The sequence below is a fragment of the Periophthalmus magnuspinnatus genome, chromosome 17 (genome assembly GCF_009829125.3).
Source record: "Periophthalmus magnuspinnatus isolate fPerMag1 chromosome 17, fPerMag1.2.pri, whole genome shotgun sequence".
NCBI classification, from domain to species: Eukaryota; Metazoa; Chordata; class Actinopteri; order Gobiiformes; family Gobiidae; genus Periophthalmus; species Periophthalmus magnuspinnatus.
Genome location: NC_047142.1, coordinates 6,134,629 through 6,157,213, shown reverse-complemented (window position 1 = coordinate 6,157,213; position 22,585 = coordinate 6,134,629). Strand labels below are relative to the sequence as shown.

At 39.8% G+C, this 22,585-nt stretch overlaps 2 protein-coding genes across 2 annotated transcripts in view; one reads left to right on the top strand and one right to left on the bottom strand.

The window, feature by feature from the left end:
• The window catches only part of ece2a (endothelin converting enzyme 2a), a 58,883-nt gene extending 45,642 nt beyond the window's left edge, over nucleotides 1-13,241 (bottom strand). Inside the window, exons 1-2 of the mRNA XM_033982681.2 lie at nucleotides 13,146-13,241; nucleotides 11,939-12,101 (exon numbers count right to left, since the gene is read on the bottom strand). Coding sequence (XP_033838572.1) covers nucleotides 11,939-12,098 — 160 coding nt within the window. The 5' untranslated portion in view covers nucleotides 12,099-12,101; nucleotides 13,146-13,241. The remainder of the gene's footprint in view (nucleotides 1-11,938; nucleotides 12,102-13,145) is intronic.
• A 2,733-nt stretch (nucleotides 13,242-15,974) lies between these two features.
• Nucleotides 15,975-22,461, top strand: map6d1 (MAP6 domain containing 1). Its single transcript, XM_033982967.2, has 3 exons — nucleotides 15,975-16,549; nucleotides 16,666-16,939; nucleotides 22,239-22,461. Exons 1-3 carry the CDS (start codon nucleotides 16,107-16,109, stop codon nucleotides 22,314-22,316), a joined length of 795 nt encoding a protein of 264 aa, XP_033838858.1. The 5' UTR covers nucleotides 15,975-16,106; the 3' UTR covers nucleotides 22,317-22,461.
• Nucleotides 22,462-22,585: the final 124 nt, after the last annotated feature.

Here is a 22,585-nt window from a genome sequence, read left to right as displayed (position 1 = left end):
CCTGGGGCACACCAAACTCTAAAGGACACACAGATGAGGAGGAGTACTGTTCTACATTCACAGAAAAACTCCTGTCTGACAGATCGGATCGAAACCAATAGAATGCTGTGCCCTCATGTGTTTCCAGGCAGCACAGAAAGATACTGTGATCCACTCTGTCGAAGGCACATAAATCCAAGAGCAAAAGAACTGCGGATTTCCCAGAGTCATCAGTTAAAAGAAGGTCATTAAAAACTTTTAAAAGAGCTGTTTCAGTACTGTACTAGGGTTTAAAAAAATACTGGAATTTTTTTAAGATTAAAGTAAGACTGCAGATCGTCATATACAACTTCCTCTAAAACCTTAAACAAAAAGGGTCAAATAGTATCAAAAACATCCTTGAACAGGCGACCTGGAATAATATCTAGTGGACACAAGCAAGGCTTTAGCTGTTGAATTACTTTTTTTCAAGTCCAAGAGAGACACTGGCTCAAAACATTCAAAGACTGAATTACAGACTGTTGGAGCTACAAGGTCCACAGCAGAGGGCAGTGGCAGTCTAAAAGCAGGGACCTTATCCCTAGAGAATGATAAGACATTTTCAGAGATTGTAAATGCGGGCACAACAACATTTGCATTACATGGATTTACAAGAGACTTCAAAGTACTAGAAAGTATCGGAGGTTTGTGGCAGCTTGTTGACACCAGGTTTGATATAAAACTACATTAGGCAGCTTCAACTAGCTTCTGATATTCTGGATATTTGCAGAGAAACCTGTAGATGCTCTTTTTTCCATTTCGTCTCAGCACGTCTGCATGTGTGCCTGACCTCACACCTATTCTCATTAAGTCAAGGCTGTGCTATGGGCTTTGTGCACATTAGTTTTAATGGAGCCAATGCATCCAAAATCTCTGTGCAAGTGTCACTGAAACGAGAGAGCAGACCATCTGGTGTGGTGTTTTTCCAATCATCTCCATTCATAGTTTTAGATGCAGTGAATGCGCCAGAAAACAAAAAGGCAGTTAAAGAGTTTATTGTGTGCCCTTGGTGTTCTAGGTCTAGGACACATGGACTAAACACATGTTACAGAGAACAACACGGCAAAGTGGTCCGGTGGTTTCGCAAATCTCCTTCAGATTTACATCCAGACCAAAGCCCAAGGTGTGTCATTTCTTGTGTGTTGAGCCCGACACCAACTGGGTTAAGCTAAACAACTCAATCAAGTATAAAAAGTCTTTCACCAGAAGTCTGGATTAACAACAAGCACGAATATTAAAATCCCCGAAATCAAAAACTGGTCATAGGCCTGCCAGGAGATCTGTGAAGTCCTGAATAAAATCTTTATTGAACTTTGAAGGGCAATACACCAAAGCCCACAGGATCAAGGACGGAACCTGCCATCAGATGAAGCTGGATTTGTATACTGTTGCTAGCCCTTCACCTCTGCCAGTAAAAGTTGAGAATGGGGAAGACTCATTAGCTTGGAGCCATGTCTCTGTGACCAACATAAAATCCAAGCTCATTTAGGAGAAATGTTTTATTAGCTAGTGATGTAGCATTCAAAAGACCCAAGTGGAGAGTCATATCCTCGGTACCCCATGTAGAGCTAAGGCACAGCGACCAGAGGCATCCCAAATCCACACTGTGGTTGACTAGACGCTTGTTCACCAGCGCCAAGTGTCCCGGGTCAGTATCTAGGAGCACAGGACTCACAGGTTGGCTCTACTGTAAACCGTGTGATCTTTGAAGTGCTGCGTCTCTAGGAATGACCCAGTGAGAATTGGCCATCCAATAAGCCTTTACTCTGAGAAAGACGCCTCCACGTTTTCCACGCAAAAAGCACAGCAAGTTACACTTTACAGAGCAGGTAGATGACTGCTCTGTACATGCTGGTGCGGTCTTGCCACAATAACACATTTTGAAGTGTGATATATTGCTGAAGAACATATAGATGATAAACAATAACACTGAAACTAAATGATCCCACTGACACAATAACCAAAAAACAGACTACAGTTAAAACATAAACAAAAAAATAATCGCAGAATGAAATACTTTAGTAGGATACATCTAGCATGAACTACATGTTCAAACCCCTTCAGCTGGAATCTTATCATAGTACAGGAAAAGAACAAAACTCCCCCACTAGTACAAAGAAAAAGTACCCAAGATATGTACTGTATGCAATGTTTTCAGCTAACATGGTTTTAACTATCAATTTTAGACCCTTTTTGTGTTGGCAAGCATTTATCTCCATATAAGCTACAGGCCAAGAAGATTTTTTTCTTAAATAAAAAAATATAAAAATAACTTGTAAATTGGGTATTTCTGAAAAACTTTATTAATCTGTGTTTTTCTCATTGTAAACTTGGTTACCATGGCAAGAAACAGAATTTCTGTCTGCAGTGTTTTTTTCTCACTGAACAGATCCAAGATGGAGCACTACTCTGTCATGTCTTGCACTTGTTTTTGAGACTCGACGCCTAAAGTAAAATGCCATGGCACAACAAAGCATGGCACACCATCTGGCTCCTATATTCCCTGTACAGGCTAATATAGGCCATGCATACACATTCTCTTTATGCTCTAATGGCACTGTTAGCACCACAGGATAATGCTTCAGCCAAACGTGACATCTAAAAATACACACATAATGAACAGTAAAAAATAAGGCTCTATATCTTTACAGTAAGAGGAGATAGTCACAGGGGGTGAAGTAAGTCTTTACTCATGATTATGCTTTACATGTAGTTCAGAAATGATGGGAAAGCACTTTGTCAGCTTGGAAAGAATCGCTCAAAAACAACAATTATAGTTTGCAAACCAGCCCTGATGTCAAAGCGTTGTTACACAATATTAGACTGATGAAGTCTTTCAATTAAAAATTTAGTTGAGTGAATGAAAAATGTTTTTATAATTAAAGGAAATTAGTGGAGAGGCATGGTGCTGATTGTGTGTTACTGCAACAAGTTTGTCAGGAGGAGCCATTTTGATTTGAAATAGAATAACAAATTGTGCAACTTTATTGTACAATGATGGATTATAAAGGATTAATATTCTAAAGTGCACTAAAACACTAAAACAGGTTCATCTGCTCCCTACCACATTTTTGTTTAGGCCTAGCCCACTCTATAGGGCTGTTCAATTTATCAAATGTTTAAACTGAGAAAACAATCATTTATAATCTCTGTAAAGAAAAAAACAAAGTCATATCACCGAGCCTTATTCTCATATCCTTAAACTGAAAGCTACGATCTGTAATTAGACTGCCTGTCCCGCCCCTGTTGCATTCTCACATAACACCACTGGATGTCATCTATGTTACTGCTGTCACCAACATAAATGGCAGCTTTGGCCTGACCAAAGACCAGAGAGCTGGAACAAAGGCTAGATGAGGGGAGGAGAGAACAGGTTTCACATCTACTGGAAAAAAAAAAATAAATAAAATAAACTTGCAGATGGTAGCTTTAAAGTCAGAGAAAAATACTTCCAACCAGAAACTGCATCTTAAACTATTTAACTGCAAACTCCAACATAAAAAAAATCACCTTCCCTCCAGCTAATTATAAAATGTGACATCATTTAAACACGCCCTATAAACAAGTACTTGAAACTGAACAATTTTTTTTCTTGTGTCTCTATTCACCAAGTCTATTTATTAGAAGGCAGAGAGGAGAGAGTGGTGTGGCCTGTTCAATATGCAGCAGAGGCCTGGTGTGGGACAGACAGGACATTTAGACGTCTGGAGGTGTGGGTCTATTGGTCTATGCCGACAGCATCACAAGTAGCATTATGTAATCACATAGCCCACCATCTCGTCTGCAGACAAACATTCCAACAACTCATTGGACACAAAATATGGAGGACTTAGTCAGAGTAATGTTCTTAAAAGAGAGGACAATGACAAGCTGGACTGTGGTGCCCTAGTGTTGTGAGATATGAATATACATTTAGAAGAATGACATTTTTAGGTTCGATAATGATCTGGTATTTTGTGTTTAATTCAGAGTTGACGTATTTTGTTCTTCTTGTAAGTGTTTATGAGTTGTCGTTAGTGTAACTGCTTTTGTATGTGTGCTTTCTATACCGACAACTTGATGTGAAGGTTCTATTTGTCAGTTACTGGTCTGTTTTGGAGACTGGCCCTAGTGAGTTGAGACTGTTGTTGTTTTGCTTGTTTAGACATTGGTTACAGCCTACAGTAGCTCTTGTGTTCAGAACATAACCTAACATCAGAACGCTACAGTACCATGGATGACTTGGGGAAATCCTAAACTTTAAAAAGTGTTTCTTGTTCGTTTGGAAAATCTAATTTGGCTGCTCTAATTAGGTCACAGACAATGGCTATGAAGCAGTAATATAAAAACCTGCCTCACTGAACCGACAGAGTGAAAGCTCCAGCTCCTGTCCATGCATCTGATTGAGGTGTATTAGTCTGCATTAACACTGCAGCCTGACAGTCACAGCAGTGCGTCACTGCAGAGGACTCTATGGTTCAGGACAATAGTGACGCACACTGTGCCATTAGCTGCTTACAGGGTTTTCCCTCTTATGACCTACAAGATAAAACACAGTGACCACCTCCGAAATGATGCTGCACGTGACATTGTAAGCAGCGTTTTATCACGTCTGTGGAAGACTAATGTGAGGCTGCAGTGGTGGCTTAACAACTCACCTGGGGTAAAGTGTTCAGTATCTTGTTGTTGTTAGAAACACTATGTCCAGACATGACTGCAAGCTTTTAGCACTTGTTAAAGAAATTACTCTTTACAATGGTTACTAAAGAGGAAACATGAATGCATTTAAAGCACCTCTATGCTTAAAAATACATGTAATTTACATTTCCTCACCCAATCCTTCTAATGGTCAGCCTCTATTATGCTCCCAGTGAGTGACAGGTAGATATATCGCATCACTGTGAAGTGTGATCTGTCAGAAAGGCTTTGGCCCATATCAGCTGAATGCACAAGAGTGACAAATGTGGCCTCCAGTAAGTTCATATGTTGAATCATACTATAATAAAAATGAGTTTTCTCAATAACACTTGAGGATGTGAAAGGTGATTTGGCATCTGCACCTGGCACAGCTGCTCTTTCTCACTTTGGTCTCCATCCACAGAGGTGAGAGAGGAGAGAGAGGACAGAGAGAAGGGAGAGGAGAGGGAGGAGAGAGTGAAAAGGAGAGGAGAGAGAGTACAAGAGCCAGGCTAATGAGATGCACAAGTGTAGAGCAAACAAATGAGGTTTAGTGAATCTCAATCACCAATATCTGCCTGCCTCTCACTAATAAACACTTTAAAAGAAGACATAGCCACAAGTATAAGGGCATCCGATTTGATATAAACCCCACACACCAATACACTGAAATCATGGCACAAAAAGATCATCTGATATGCTCCTTTGAATATACAGTTGTGTTCCAAATCATAAATACTTCATATTTAATTTAATGCCTGACCCACCAAGACCACACGCTTTTAAATTGCTTTACAATACTGGAACCACCTCCTGATTTCCAATGGGCATGATTGACAGACAGATTAACCAATCAGAGGAGGGCATGGTCTAAACAACTATAAACATGGAGCTGACGAGCAAAAAAGAAAGACAAAAATAAACCAGATGACTAAGAATGAGATCTTTGAATCAGAGGTAATAAAATGTGTATATTTTGTTCTGAATGATACAAGAATATTTGATGCATTGAATTTATATAGTGCCTTTCAAGACAATGCTTTCCAGTGCATTATTCTTTCACTCCATTACTGAAACTGGGATTAGAAGCTAGACTTGCCTTTCACCACAAATACAGGTAAAGTGCAAACCTTTGTCTGTGTAAAATATGATTTTTAGGTGTGGTTTCATCGCTGCAACACCATACTTTTCTTACTCGCCTCCAACCCCATCATTACATCACATCATACTCTGACCTACTCAAGGCCTTAGAAGACTTTTTATCCCCCTCTGCCGCACTTGTGCAAAGAAAGCGTAATTGTATGCCTCTTGTGTTTAATCAGATCAAGTAGTCAGTCGTAGTCACTGGCATACGGTATAATTTGTGTTGAAGTAGTGAATAGCAGGCACACGGCGGCTCCCCTTGAAGCGCTGTGTTATTACGGTGAGTCAGCGCAGTGTGTGGTCACCTCCGCCCGCAACAGTGTCAGGGAGAAGGCCATTCATAGAAACAGCTACTCTCCACCCGCACATTTAGGGGGATCAGAGTATCAGGTTTGTAAGTCTTGCAATCAGTGGTATAGATAATACTAAAAACTGCTATTGTAAAAGCAATTTTCTCAGTTTATTCAACTTCTTCTGCCTTTTTCATAATAGGACATATCCAAAGTGAATATGAACTGCTAACCAAATTTAAAAAGCAAACTAACTAACTAAAGTACAGTTGACTAATAAACAAAATGGCAGAGATACACTACAAAGAGCGTTTGACTGTCCAAGAACATAGAAAGCCCTTTTGTAACACCACAATCCCAGTGACACACATAGGTGCAGCGGTTGTGCTGTTTATCGGGCCAGTACCATCGATCTCTCCGCCGTGGTTGCCCGGGTAACCTGTTAGTATTCAACGCACGGAGCACTAGCTTACAGAGGACACTGAGTGAGCCGGGCAGTGGTGATTCCCATTGGCTCACAGGCAAGGCAGCAGCACCAGGCCTCCTCCACGGCATCCTCCTACCTGATCAGCATTCATAGCGGTCACACACACCAATCTCATACAAGCCCTATTTCAAATTCTGATCAAATCGTTTCCACAACCCCTCCCTCTCTGTCGCGTGCGTTCATTCACCAAGCCTCTCCCACTTTTTTTTTTTTTGGTTGCAGTGTTTCATTGAGGTTCTGGCATTTTCCATTCACATTCTGTAGCTCTGTGGCTCATTCATAAACAAGACCGCTTCTTACAGCAGCAAAAAAAAAAAAACAGCATAGTATGGTTGGAGGGAGGGTTGCCCCCACTGGCTTTCTGACTGCGCCATAGTGAGGGCTCCCCGTGAATGAAAGAAAAAGATAAAACGCCAATCAGGTGGTGTAGACCAGAAACAGGATGTGTAAAATAGCAATGAAAAGTAAGGAATGAGGGTGTTGCTTCTGTGTTTGTGGCTCTATTTTGCACTTTCTCCTTCCGTCCGTTTTTCATTCATACCAGTCCAGACTCCATTCATACACTAGCTCCTCTTCTGCTGCAATCTGACGCAACATGGAAGCGCAGTGAGTTTGGTAATTACATGTGGTATGAAACAAATGCCTTTGTTTTGTTTTTCACATTAATCAATAACTTTAGCACATAGGCCTGTCACAATAACTCATATATCTGCTTATTGTTCAATGTATGAAAGCTGGAACAATATTTTTTGGGGGTCAGTATTTATTGTCTGTACCATTTCTTTGCGCTACTGGGAATTTTTGGTTACATTTTGGCTATATGATAAGATTTAAGCCGTCAAAGGTTGAATAAAACCACTTCGGTCACTCATTATAGATACAGACTAAGTACTAAAGTGCTTCATTCTGATGCAGCTCATGATTTTTTTTACTAATACTAATAAATTTACTAATAATTAGAATAGGTATTTGGGTGTGAATCCTGCTTCAGGGTTATTGTGTCAGTGGCATAAATTAGTTTCAATATTATCGTTTATCGTCTGTATTTTATTCATCAATATATCACACATCAAAATTTGTTATTGTGACAGGCTTACGAGCACAAACTTTATTAGAGAATTCGATTTTTCATCTTTGTATGATGATTTAATGTCAGCGACATTCAACAAAAATAGCTCAATTTCTTCCTCCAACGTCTGAAATCTGCACCAAACCACATGTCTTCTCTTTTATATTTAATAATGCATTCCTTCAACACCTTGAAACAATCTCCAATCTCCAACAAATACAGTGACAGATGAATGCAGGTTGATACATGTCTATATGATCACATGATCCGCCCCATCCAGTCTGCCACAGGAAGTAGAACAATCAATAAGAGGAAGGGCAGGCGTGAAGTGTTCGAGCCTAGCGACAGATCTGTATTATTCCTCAGCAGTCTCTCTCACGGCCTCGGTGGTGCAAAATACAAGACAAGTATGATCCTGTTGGGTGGTCTCCAAAGAACTGTCAGATGTGAAGTGTGGACAGGAGAAGGTAGAGGAAGAGATAACAGGAAGTCAAGGGAAAACTAGTCATATGAGATAAGGAACAGAATATAGAATTAGGTAAAGCTCTGAGTGATGAAGAGTGTGGATCCCAGAGACCACCTGTGTGTGTGGGCATGTGGTTATTAGAGCAGAGTTCAGACAATATAGGAAAAAAGGCAATATGGCAGAAAAACAAAGATTTTTAGTTCATTGACATTTAAATTTTTATTTTTTATAAAATACATATGACTCAGGTGGTACACTGTACAGTAAAATGGAGGCCAAGAGGTGATAAGAACAACCCTGTGCTGTAATGCACCTAATACAGCTCAGTCATATGGACCTGACTGCACACAGAGCAGCTGTCCAGCAGACAGGCTTTGTCACCATTCCCTGACAAATAATCACCTTCTTTCATCACACACATTGCAGTGAAGTAAGGTCAAAGCAGGATAAGCTCAAAGCTTGCCCTAAAAGCATCAAGTCATTGACAATAACAACTAATAACAACAATAACTTAAAAGCAAAAAAGTCATGGACATAGAAGTCACAGACTATGCCCAAATACATCATTCAGTTAATGTGTTATGCTGCATAAAGTTTAGGCAATCTATGTGAACAATAGAAATATAAATATTATTCTGAAAATATGCAAAATTAGAATAATTAGGATATTGCCTACAATAAAAAAGACTAGTTTAATAAATAAATACATAAGAAAGAGCTGTTTTAAAGAGAAAAGAAACCTACTTGCCTCTGCAATACTATTCTCAAGTATTGGAGATGGAGTGTGCATTTTGGATCCCAGGCAAGAACTCCACAGTGTAATCTTTCTGACCATGGCATAAAGTCATTTCTTTCTCTCCATAATCCTATAGTCCTTTGATTTTTTGGAAATGTTTATTTACAGGTATGAAGTCAATCAATTTGATTTTAGTATAAGGCTTTTTAAATGTTACATGTAAAATATGAGAATTAAGTAGTCTGACCCCACAAGCCTGCTCCTCGGACAGACCAGAGCGAAGTAAACGTGACATCAGCGTCTGTGGGGGATGATCATCAAAGTTGGTGCTTGCTCAGACCACTGGGAGATATGGGATCATTACATCATTGGCAGGCACCTGAAGCAGGCCATAAAAAGAAGAGATCACTGGACCAGGTTTATCAGGAGCGCTAATGTTTGGTAATGTTGCTAATACACAAGACAGGTGGGGGTGTAAGAGGGGTCTGGGATAGTTTGACGCAATGCTATGACACACATAACCTCAGGCCTCACCACACAAACAGCCTGGCCAGTGCAAGCAGAGTTATGTCACACATTGACACCATGAAATCTAATATACTCCTTAAACCAGGTTTCATTTGGAAAGTGAAATTTGCCACATTCTTCCTGTTGTATAACCCCGATAAAAATGTCAAAAATGCATACAGCCATCTATTCAAGTCTCCTATGGAAGTAACTTTGGTGCCACAGAAGTTGTTGTGGGTGTCTGAGTGGGCAGAACATAATCCTCCACCATGGATTTATGCCCCTGGGTCTTGCTCTCCCAGACACTATTGTATCTGTGCTTTGTTATATAACATATCACAATAAAGATCTGTCAGATAAAACAGAAGTTATATTTAAAAGTTTCTTATAGTGCATGTTCTACATGGCATATGCCTTTTGCATTATAGACTCTTATTCAACAAAGCTTTGAACCCTGTGCCCTAAAATGGCACTGGGTTCACCGGACAATGCCTACTCTGAGGTTACATTGATGAAAAAATATCTGCTCTTGTACACACATGACACAAAATGAGTATAGGTCAGGACTATACCAAAACCACCTGTACAGTAATGTTTACTGTATTATATATTTATGTTTAGATGTCAGTAAGCAGATTATAATGTGGCTACCTTAAAACAGTGAGATAAGGGAAAAGAAAGTTTTTTTTTGGTTTTTTTTACGTAAACAGACAAACATAATAAAAATGCAGATTAGTGAAAACCCAGAGGGCAACGTAAAACAGGATCAGTATGCAGCCACGCTCCCCAGCCTCAAGTGAGTCTTTCTCTGTGTGCTCCTCACATTATCTTAATGGAAATTACCCCTATCTCAGACAGTGGAGTGGCCCAAACTGATTAGTCATTTACCATGCCTTTATCTATTCATCACACAAAGCACTACAGTACCTCCAATCTCACCCCTGCATTTTCCAACGTCTTCTCTTGTCTTCTTTCGCTCCCCTCTGCTATAGTGACAGTAATTTATTGTGTCACTTCATACAAGACAATAATCTGTGTGGATTTACAGACTTGACAAGTGGAGTTAAGCAGGGATGTGTGTCCTGCCATGGCAGGCATTTGTCCAAGCGTGACAGTGTTTAAGTGCTGTTAAGAGCTCTTCATGTCTATAGAACACGTGAGCGCTGCATCTTTACAGCAGGCTTCCCTATATAGCTCCTGGTTTGTGCATGTGTGTTGTTGAAGAAGGCCACAACACGTGCTGCTGACAGAAACGTGCATTTTCACGATTTAACAAAACAACCGAGATGCCCTGTGAGATGAGAGCCCTGGAGCGCTCTAATGCCTCTCCTCTGGCTCTAACTGAGAGATCTGGACTGGTAATGTCTGCTGCAGTGCTGTGCGGGAGATGAGCAGAACATTATTTTATACATCAGGCTCTAGAGCTTACTGATGCCTCTGCTGCAGGTGTGCCTATGACGCACCCTGAAAAACCAAAACCGCATACTATGTTTGTGTCTGCCATTCACAGCTTTTACACTAAGAGCTCATTTACATGTTATTCATTTGTGTGACACCACTGCATTAGCAAAACAATCATTTTTTTGTCATAATATTGAAACAGACTTTGTCTTGAAGAATTAGGAGCTGACAAAAACACAATAGCTTTTAAGGAAGCACAACAAAAGGTATGACAAGCTCCCCTTTTCCTCACAGCCTTTTACACACAGTGGCAGCAGAAAGCCCCCGTCACCCGGTGACACAAATTTAACAACCCATCAACAAACGCGCACAAATATCAATGTGTGTGTGTGTGTGTGTGTGTGTGTGGGGGGGGGGGGGGGGGGGGGTGTGTGCGTGCGCGTGTGTGCGTGCGTGCATGGGTATTAGAGCAGAATAGCCCTCTATCCCTCTGTAAAAGTACAGCAGTCCAGTCATGAGCTTCTTCGTTCGCCCTTATACATTCACATCAAGAGGTTAAGAAAGAACAGTAATATTTTGAAGATTATGTATTGTTAAATACATTTAATTTACAAAATGTGCTTTTTTAGTGCTGTCATTTTAATATTTTCCTTATTTTAATCTGTCCTGAAAAAATGGCAAATGCATATGGGAAATATGGGAGCTGTGGGAGTATGGAAATCAGGTATGGCAGGTAGCACTGTGTGTAGTGAGCCACACTAGTTCTGTATTTTCTGTGGAGCAGTGTCACCTAGTGGACAGATATTTATCTAAACCTTTTCATTAAAAATGCTGCATAACAACTTGGAAAAAGTAGAAGGTTAATCTGTAGTTATATAATCACTCATGGACCCTCTTCTGGAGTAAAGGATTCAAGTGTCTAACAGGATCACTTTTAATAGGGCCCGAAGTGACAGGCATGGTCATTGAATTGACCATCACAGTGACAAGCAAGAGACACTTGGAAAATCCCAAGAGACAGGGCAGAGGCTGGTCCAACCAACCAAACACACCACAGCAATCACTCTCGAACTATTATTAAAAGTATAATAGGATCCATACAATATAATATTATATATTTAATATTTAAATTAAATAATACATGCAATTTAAGGCCAACGCTTACCGAGTACAAGAATGGAGTCCTCTTTTTTAATGTGCTGTCCCATCAGATGCTGAAATTTTGAGAAGTCACCCAACCAGTCGTAGCACTGCTCTGTCTTGTAGCGCTCATCCCAATAGTCAACATCTTTGTACCTTGAGTTGTCCTCTGGCAAGTGTTCCATAATCTGTTTAAAAGTATAATCAACAAATCACTACATTTTCCAGTAAAACATTGGTAAATATCACAAATAAAAGATTGCCAGTAGGTATGATGATAATGTATTTTGAAATTAATTCATTTAAAATTTATTTAATAACATTTGCAGTGATGGTAGCAGTAGGCCTAGTCAACTCTGTTACTCAGGTATTCAAGCAAAATAAAATACTCAAATAAAAGAATCATCGACTTAGCTGTAAGTAATGAAAAACAGATATAAAATTGTACTTTTAGAATTTTTAAAAATCACTCAGATTTTAAGAAGAGTCTAATGGTCTTGATAAAGAATTGAAGTGGTTAGAAAGTTGGTTAAAATTAAATATTCACAGTAAACTTTACCTAAAGTACAGATAAGTGATTGCTTCCACCTCTGAACATTTGATAAAAGTAATTTTGCCATAACATTGGACTATATCTTTATTTTGACCTCTTAGTATGCACATATTAGGTGTTGTGTCCATAGTTAAATAATGTGTATAATGCATGTATAACGCATAGACTGTATAAAAAAAAGTTTTTGTTTTGGTTTTTTTGCTAACCGGAAGTAGCCTTTACTATACCGGAAGTCATGTACGCTGCCAGCTGTTGGGCACTTGACACCAAAACAACTAGAATATTACTCCTTTACAACGTAACATTTTCAATAAACCCAATATTCATAACCTTATTCCATCATTGCACTAATCGTCTAACGTGTTGTCGGCCGATAAAGCAGATCTCAGGAGCATATAGTTAATAATGAGACACGTGAGATCCATGCGTGCAACACATGGGCTAGCTACGAGGCTACAACAGCTGTACAGCCTCTCACCAATAAGTTATAATGTAAAACGGTCTTGCTACTCTCAAACAGGCAGTAAAACAAATCATAGGCTACCATACATGAACCAAAAAACTTTTCCAATGAGGAGTAAGCTATCGTGAAGACTTTGACAGCATAGAACAGTGGGTTACACGACTTTATTATAAAAAAATATAAAACATAAACTTTCAAGCAGAATTCGTTACTTACATCCCTTCCGATAAAGTTCTTAAAACATAATCTTAATCCGCTAAATCGAAAGTTACGTATGTATATAACTACAGTTGTATTTCATCCATTCTGACTGTTAGAGGCGGTGCATTGAGTGGAGGAGGGAGATGCACTTCTACGTCTATCCGACAGATGGCGCTATTGCAACATTTTTGTGTCAGCAGTGGAACCATTTGAACGGCCTCAGCTGTGATTACAGACATTTAAAGTCATAAATACTTTAAAAATCATAATTCAGCGAGGCTAGGTGACTGTAGACGCAGTTTTTCATTTGATTTGATTTGGTTAATTCATTTCAGACGGATATAAAATCATGACACACTCATTTTTGGCCCAGACAAAAGTATATATTTTTTCCTAATCAAGGTTTTGTAAACAGTCTATTAATTTTGTAAATGATGCTCTAATGGGTTTTCTTTATCTTTTCTTTATCAATCAGCATTTAAATAAGTTAAATGGTAATGCAAATCATTAGTGTAAATCTTTATTGGAGATTGGTGGAGAAGATTTGCTTTGTAATTATTTATTTATTTATTTTTTGAATATTAATCTAACCAAGTTCTATTTAAGGATCTATTAGAATAAAAACTGTTTATTTATTTATTTTCTTCAACCTCTCGAACATCCTGTGTCTATGTTTTGTCTCAAGTAAAACAAAGTGGTGTCATCTGCAAATAAAATACAGCTTAATAATGAAGACACCGATGCAATATCGTTAACATAAATTAGAAAAAGTACAGGCCCAAGGACCGATCCTTGGGGCACCCCACAACCATTTTTATGTACATCTGACTTAATATCGTCTGTTTCAACAAATTGATTTCTATCTTTTAGATAACTAGTGACCCACTGTATGACACCACTAATGACACACTTACATAATTTATCAAGCAGTATTGCATGGTCCAACATATCAAACGTGTTTTGAAGATCTACAAAGATGCTTACTAAATAATTTTTTGGTCAATAATGTTTGAAATTTCTTCAGTCAGATCCATTATTGCAGTGGCAGGAGTCATTAGAACGAAATCCATACTGACTATTTGATAGAATGTTATATTTGTAGGTAAATTTACTGAGCCTGGCTGGAAAAAGATTTTCCAGGACTTTAGAGAGTTGTGGAAGTGGAGATAGGGGTCTATATGTTGGAGAACTCATGTTTATAGCCTTTTTTTATAGAATAGAATAATTTTTGGCTGTTTTCATTTTGCCTGGAAATACTCTTTTTGTCAATAACAAGTTACAGATGTAAAACATGGCAACAACAACATCAGTAATATTCTTAATTTTATATCTGTGAAGTCATTAGGTTTTGTGTTGTGACATTGTTGTAAAATAGTTAATATCTCATTCTTCTGAACTTTTTCAAGAAAAATACAATTAGCATTATAAGGTAGGATTCCTCCATCATTTTAATCTTTTATTGGGATTTACTCTGCTTATTTCAAACTGATGTTCACAAAGTCATTTTTTAGTTTGTTTACAATGTGAACTTTGTTATGAATATCAACATTATTCTTTGGGAAATAGTTTAGAATTTTTGAATATACTTTATCAACAGCTGTGTTAGTAACACCACATGTATCTTTTGTGCTCCCTTTATTCTTATCAAATAGATGAAATAGTCTTTTTTTGCCTTCTTATAATCCCTACCAGTTTGTTTTTGTACTTTTTTTCTAGTTTTCTAAGTCATATATTTTGTCCTTAGATGTTTGAGTTTATGCCTGTACCATTTTTTTATGGGTTTATGTGTTTTTATGGGTTCATTATGACATGTGTCCATCCTGATCCACTGTAGGTTCTGCTCAGGTCAGTGCTTGTTGACTGTAGTCAATCATCACTATGACTGTCCAGTTTTAAACTTTTCCAGCTCTCTTAAGCCCTTCACTATCACGAGCCCATCCATTTTCTACACGTTTCCATTGCGAGTCCTGCGATTTTCCTTTGGTTTCTTAGCAGCCTTGGTTCTCTTGTCCCCTTTCATGTTTGTCAAGTGCTCGTTTATTAGCACATGTGTGTGGCAGATAAATGTTTGACTGTGATGTTTATGTTCTTACTGTTTTGGAAATTCACCACCTGTTGCACCGTGGCTCTTCCCTCTGAGCGCCTCTGTTGGGGTCTCATGTGGGTCTTGGGGACGTTTGGGGTCGGGTCTCCAGTCCCATAATCACCAAATCGTCTCTCCTCGTGTATTGCTCTTCATCTCTCTGCTCCAGCCTCGATATCCGTTTGCCTTCTTTGTTCATGTCAGGACATAAACTTCATGAAGGCTGAATCTCCACATCATCTGGAGCTGTTTTTGCTGTTGTGTAACTTGTCCTGTTTGCTGTCACTCTTCCTTCAGGCAGCCTGAGGCTCATATGCGCCTGTTTGCACCTACATCACTATTCGCAGCCTGCTCGAGCTCACAGCTCGATGTTTCATGTCCCGCTCGGTCCGTGAGGAATCAGGAGGAGGAGGAATCAGGCTCGCCCATCCAAATCCAAACTTTTAAGCGAAAAATGCGCAGTGAACTGCGTCTCACAGCGGAACTGGGACATTTGAATATCAAGAGCACATTCAAATCACTCCATAATGAACTCAAAGCCCTTGGTGTCTGAATACATTTGTTTATTAAAAATATAGGCCTACTCAAGTAGCCCAAATGCAGCCTGATGCATTACTCACCTGCTCACCCCACTGCTGCACTGGTGCGCAGAATAAGACTCATTCCCACACATTTCCTGCACAGATGAGCGCTGTCACAGATGAGCGCGGTCACAGACCACGTGAGGAGAATATTCAGTGACGGTGTATGGCAGAGCGGCTCCTCTGGCTGCCCAGCACTCCTCTGCTGCTGCTGATAAGCCTGTGGACTTTTGGGCACAGACTGCATGGAGTTGATACTCTGATTCTGACATTTCTTCCATTCTTTTCTTCCTTTGCTCTTTACGCGCGGGGATGGCGTGGCCGTGCATCAGCAGAGTGTGCTGCTTGGCTCGCTTCTGGAACCAGTTCGATAAGTCGGACTTGTCCGTCCCGCTGACCATACAAAACTACTCGGACATCACAGAGCAAGAACTGCGCTCTGTCACCAAACAGGTCTCCGCGTCAGAGCGCGCACCTGCTAATGACTACTCCAGCCCCCCGCGCGCCACCCGGGGACCCCGGGGCTCGTTCAGGACGGTGAGGGAGCCTAGTTACAAACCTCGTGAGGACTACCATCCTCCCGGTGTGCCTTTCCCTTCCGTAAGTCAGTACAAGCAGGATTATAAACCGTGGCCCATCCCCAGGAAGGACAACTTTCCCTGGATCAGTTCTGATAGTCCTCATAGAGAGAGCAGAGGGGAAAAAGTCCCGGGGCAGCAGCAGAGCATCGAACCGAGCCTAACCAGTTCATACAGGTGGGTATACCTTCAGATAAAGAGCAATCAGAGTTTGAATACTGCCCAGACTTATTCCTCACAATGGAATAACATCTTAAAATACAGTCACTTATTCAAGTTTTCTTTCTGTCCAGGCAAGAGTTTAGGCCCTGGACCGGAGTGAAGCCGGCTAAAAGCAGCAGGAAAAACCAACCTATTCAGGGTGCTACACCTGGGACAGAGGCATCCCACGTGGTTCCTGAGACCAGTTACCAGGCGGCCTACAGCGGGGACACACATAGATCTGCAGGGCTGTCCCATGACAGCGTAATCCCCTCTGCCTCCTCTAATGTACAGACTGTTCCTGTGCACCCTGTCCCCAGCCACAGTCCCTCCAGCACACAGCACAGTATCCTGCCAGAGGGAGAGGTAAGTTTACTGAAGTGAGCGTCACACCTCCAGTCATACCTAAACAGTGATGCAGCATTCTGTGCAGAAGTAGTTCAAACTGACCCTGCTGTTTAAACCGGGCCATGTACCAAGTGTGAGTTAGGTAACAATCTGCTGGTGCCACTCTCAAGTCTGACCTAGAACGATGGTGATGAGAGTAAATCTGCCACAGAGGACTTCTATTATCCCAAATGAATGATATTAAGCAAAGTAGGGCTTTTGTATTGTATAATTTCTTTAGATTTAGCTGCTCAATTAACAACAAAAATCACAGAGCATACATCTATTTTTAAAACACGTAACCGCACTTTTCTTTTGACAAACAGGGCTACATGGTTAAATTTCCCATTTATATTTTACATAAGAATTCAGTTTGCAGTCACACATCCAGAACTGGTATTTGATTAGATAGAAAACTGAAATATGTACTGTTAAACAAATACAACATTTCAGAACATCTTCAGAGAGGTGGACAAATCGGGCTTCAGTGGCAGAGTGGATGAAAAAGTAGTACCATCAAGTATACTAAACTGTGGGGTTAGGATGTTTTTTTATACATTAAGACCTCAGGGAGACATGTTATTTTTTAAAAGAGCACATCATATTATCTAAATAATTACAATCTTGTCCACTGTTGTTCTGGCAGTTACATAAATTCAATATCCCAGATGCAAACACACTTGGGGACAGCACAAAAGTTCACCTGTTTTATGTCTCTTAAAGGGCAGCAGCATGTTCTCACAAAAGTATTCTGTCTGAATTGATTGGTGACAGGATTTGCCCACAGCTCATCAGGTCGTTCTGGATTATAACCTTTATTCCTGTCCTGTCTAGTGTTTTGGGAAAGCTCGGGTTTAGTCCCCCCTCCTCTCCATCCAGTGCCATCTGCCAGTGCAAAGACCTTGGTTTTGGAGGCAGTAATTTGATGTGCTTTAGGAGTAAAGTGTTATTTGCTGGCTCCACTGGCCTGACTCTGAGCTTAGCAGGATGTTCATGGTAAAAAAAAGTAATTAACACATTGCAGTGTAATAATCGACAGTCCTGGTTATTTGCATAATGTATCAAATAATGATTACTGCTCTACTAAATGCTTGGTGTCCTGACCCAGTGTGTCTGATCGAGGTCAAAGTGAGAGGAGTCACGGGAAGGAGACACTGTCATAATTACACTGGACCAGCTCGAGTCTGAGTACATAAAAGATCAAAATGGCAAATCAGATCTTTGGCGTAAAACCGGCCTGGTATGCAAACAAATGAATTTTCAGAAAGTAAAATGTACTCACTATACTAACAAGAAAGTTCGAAATACTATAACTAATGTAAGTAATAAAAGTTTACAAATACTTAAGTGCAATATCGCTTCTAATACTACTATTCACACTGTAACTACTGTTGTTTTACTGAGAAAGGACGGCTACCAGTGGTGGATGTAGTACTCAATCTTGTTAAGTACAGTAAATTTAAAAGTATCACATGAAAAAAACGACTTAACTAAAAGGATTAAAAATTAAGTAGTAAGTATTTCACACAAGTGTTGCTAATTAAGTGTTAAAATTTGTGATATTGATTAAAAAACTATACAAATTTTGGTCAACGGCAGCTTATACGAATCAATCTCTTAACTATTTCTCATGAATTTTTTGTATTTATTTTTGTTTGCTCAAACCTGAAGCTTGAACTTGAAAACGTGTTAAAAATAACCCCTCACGTCATATGAAAAGTACTTTTTACTTTTCAGTCCAGTTCAAAAATGCAGTGGAGTAGAAAGTACAGATACCGCACTCAAATGTAGTGAAGTAAAAGTAAAAAGTATCCACTGTAAAAATTTAAAGTAACATACAGATACTACTTAAAACTTGTACGTCTTTAGCTTCGTTACCGCTGACGACGACTGTACTACAACTACTACAACTACTACAATGACCATAGACCACGCTCACGGTCCAATATTTGAGTAGATTACTTAAGTAAAAGAGCAGAGGTAGTATTTCCAAACCTGCCCATGTGGTACGTCCCCACATCGTGCCAACTCATACGTGACTGAATTATTTTTGCTTGCGTTTGTGCTGTGGAGTATGACACCATAATATCTTCATCAAGGCTGTTCTGCATTTCCTCGACTCTGAATGGAACCGAATCACAGACAGTAAATATTTATGAAGAAAAGTTTCCATTGCTATTTTTATGTACCAGATGGAAGCATTGATCTTCTGACTGCTGCGTTCTCAAAGAGCAGAGACCCACAAGGCAGCAGCTCTTGGTTGCAATTAAAATATCCATCTGCATGTTTTTACTTTAGAGATAAATAGATCTAATAAAGCTTAGTTGTTGTAGTTTATATCTTTGTGTTAGTATTTCGTAATGTTACAGAATTTACTCTTTATCAATGACCCATAACTGGCATTCCTTCAGTCAAAGAGCTTTTTCAGTTTCCATTTCCATTCTCCTCGTTACCGCTGTCGTTTTGATCTTGCTTTAAACTCCCCAGATGAGTTGAAAGGTTCATGTAAAAAGCCTAACTGACAAAATGAAACACTCTCCACACACGGGTGACTCAGGAGAGAGAGGGAGATTTGTGAGGCTGGTGCTGTGTGTAATCCGCAGTGTGTCGAGGATGAGCAAGACAAAGGCTCTGGATGGGAAGCACGTTTAGCATGCAGGAAACTCTTCCTCTGCAGCTTTTTCCCGTAGTTTTTCCTTTTCTGATTCTCCCCTGTGATTTAAGACTTCGGTCCCTCGGGCAAAGATAATAACTTTTGAACACAGTAAGAATATATTTTGTGTGGTAAAAATAGCATATTCTACATAATAATGTTTAGGCAAGACTCTCGGGACTGAACAATCGAAAATGCAGTTTCCTTTGCTCTAATGGCTGTTGTATCCACATAAAGCAGGATTTCTCTCTTGGATCTCTGCCTTGTTCCCACGCTGTCCATGACTTCAGGAGAGTGTCCTTTGCCAAAACAGGCAGGCTCAGGTCCAGAGAGGATTCGATAGTTCTGGTTCTACAGTACAGAGGTAGTACACTGGTTAGATTATCGCCAACAAACCGGAAAGTTGATGGTTTGATTTTGCAGCTTTCAGTACAGTATAGCATGTTACTGTTGTGTCTTTCAGCAAAATACTTCACTTGTGCTGTGTTTTGATGAAATGAAGCTAGTGAGAGGTGCTTTTTGTGTCCCATGATGAATCTGTAAGTATCTGTAAGTATCTAGTAAATAAAATGTGTCAATTATTTCAATACAGTGCTTTCTAATCACAGATATATGTCGATTATATATTGACATGCATACAGTTGTTGTCTATGTGTGTTTGTGGGAGAGTGAGAGTTTTTGGCAGGGCAACTTTGGCTACAGATGTAACCTACTACTACTATATTAAACTGTGGGGTTATATTATGAAATGCTAAAGAGTTGTAAATCTGATTTTACTGGGGTTACATTGAAATGGATCAAATCACAGCTTGTTTATAGATATATGAAATGTACGCTCAGCTATATTTGCCTCAGTCGTGCACAAATTATGCCTTTTCATCTCATATTCACTCTCAGATGTCTCCAGCCAGAGGAAAAAAGTAAAAGTTGAGTAAGAAGTGAAGATAGATAAGTGAGGATGAGGAAGCCACAGCACTGGGGGAGGGGGGGGGGGAGAGTGCGGCGTGTGATGGATTACCTGTTTAAGAGCCTTGTTGCACACGGTTGCAGTCTTTTTGGCGTTGAATCTAATTTGAGAGCGGCAGTGTTGTAGTGTGAGGAAAGAGGAGGAGGGCGAGGGATTAAGGGTGAACAGGTTCATTCTCACATACACCGACATCTGTGTGCTCACCACCCACAGAGCTGCAGCACAGGGACACCACACTCACCATCTCTAAAGACCTGTCTCACTAGAAGTCTCCATGCTCAGCAGCAGACATATGCAAGTCATCTGAAATAGCCTGGCCCCATTTTTACTCTGAAGCTCATTACTGCCAGTGGAAGAATACAAATTATCCATGAAAGCTGGTAATGGATAGTTTGACGGTCAGATTTATTAGGACTTTGCTTTACAGGACACATTAGAGTTTTACTGGACAAATATACATGTCGTAAAGGAGCTATATATAGTACCATACGTTTTACTGGTTTTTAGTTAATCACTTGATCAATATCAAACCTGACCTGTTCATTTGTAATCTTCACTGACAGAAAACTAAAAAGTAAAGAGATTGTGGATTTCAACTAAGTCATATATGTCAACTATGGTAAAGATAGAGCACAGAGACCCAGACTTGAATTCAAGATCTTGTAGTGACTTTGACTCAACTGTGTAAGTCCAGAAATCACGACTTACTTTGATATACAACAAATTAAACACAACTATAAATGTTCATGGACATGTAAAGAGGTTTAGAGGTTTATCAAGCCACTCACACACACATTCACAAACCAGTGTATGCCGAAATTGGGGGCGAGGTGGGTTGAGTGTCTTGCTCAAGGACACGACAGCTTTTATCTGTGGGAGCTGGAAGAGCACCAGCAACCTGTGGGTCAATGGATATGATAACTCTACTAGTGTTTATGGCGATGAGGCACTTCAGACACTCCATTTGAGCTAGTGTCACTATCTCTACTCATCTTTGTCTGTATTGGGTGTTATAGAATGTTTCTTTTATATATTACATTCTATTCACAGGCTGTATAAAGAAGTATATCTACAGTCTATGGTTACATTACAATTACACATTATGTACAATACCATTTTTCTACCATAAAAATGTCTTTGCTTTGCCTAAAATGTTCCACAAACCATGCATTACTGTGAGTGGGGTCGCCTCTCCACAAATTTGACCTGTAACTTGGCCTGGTGGCAAAGAAAGCAATAACATCTGCATTGAAACCAGCAGACCCTTAACCAATCAAGTTATAGCACCTTAAAACATGTACTAGACACGTTTAACCACTGTTCCCCTTTATTTGATCCCAGCTTCACCAGTTAACATCAGTCCTACCCCCTGGCAAGTATAGATCTGTGTGCGTGTGTGTGCATTTTCTAACCTGCAGGATAAGGATAGCTCAGCGTGGTTCTTATAAGGCTTTGGGGGAAGAGCTGCCATCAGCACTAGCACTAGCTGTAAGCGAGCAAAAAGCAATCCATTTGTGTGTCTCATTCCTGACAGTGAACACGATGCTCTTTGACGGCATAGTCCCACCAGTCTCCTCTCATTACACGCATCCTCCACAGGCCGCCTCTTCGCTGCTCTTCATCTGTGATTTCTTATTATATTTACCTTCTCTTTGCAGGAACATCTGGTGAAGACCAAATTGCCCCACAACCCTAATGCCATCTTTCAGAGCGGATCCAGGGTCTTCAGCATCTGATATTCAAAGTGACAAAGCAAGATGTTTTTATTTAAATTCATTCCGGGACAGAAGAAACTATGCAAGGATTTTTGTGGCTCGTTGTTAGAAATTTAAGGTTGGATAATGGATTAGAATATGCATGACTCCCATAGTTTTTTGCTTTTTTTTTCCCCCCATTAGTTGACACATTTTGCTACTTGTACATTTGTGAGTGCACTTTAAAAAGTAATTTTATTCCAAGATTGAATGACAAATATGTATTAACTTATTATTTTTATGTTGCTTGA

What these genes read in the sequence shown, in the direction of transcription:
- map6d1 (XM_033982967.2), top strand. Translation starts at nt 16,107, where the DNA reads ATGGCGTGGCCGTGCATCAGCAGAGTGTGCTGCTTGGCTCGCTTCTGG. An exon ending in AGCCTAACCAGTTCATACAG is followed by an intron (nt 16,550 to 16,665) that starts GTGGGTATACCT and finishes CTTTCTGTCCAG; the next exon opens with GCAAGAGTTTAGGCCCTGGA. An exon ending in GTATCCTGCCAGAGGGAGAG is followed by an intron (nt 16,940 to 22,238) that starts GTAAGTTTACTG and finishes TTCTCTTTGCAG; the next exon opens with GAACATCTGGTGAAGACCAA.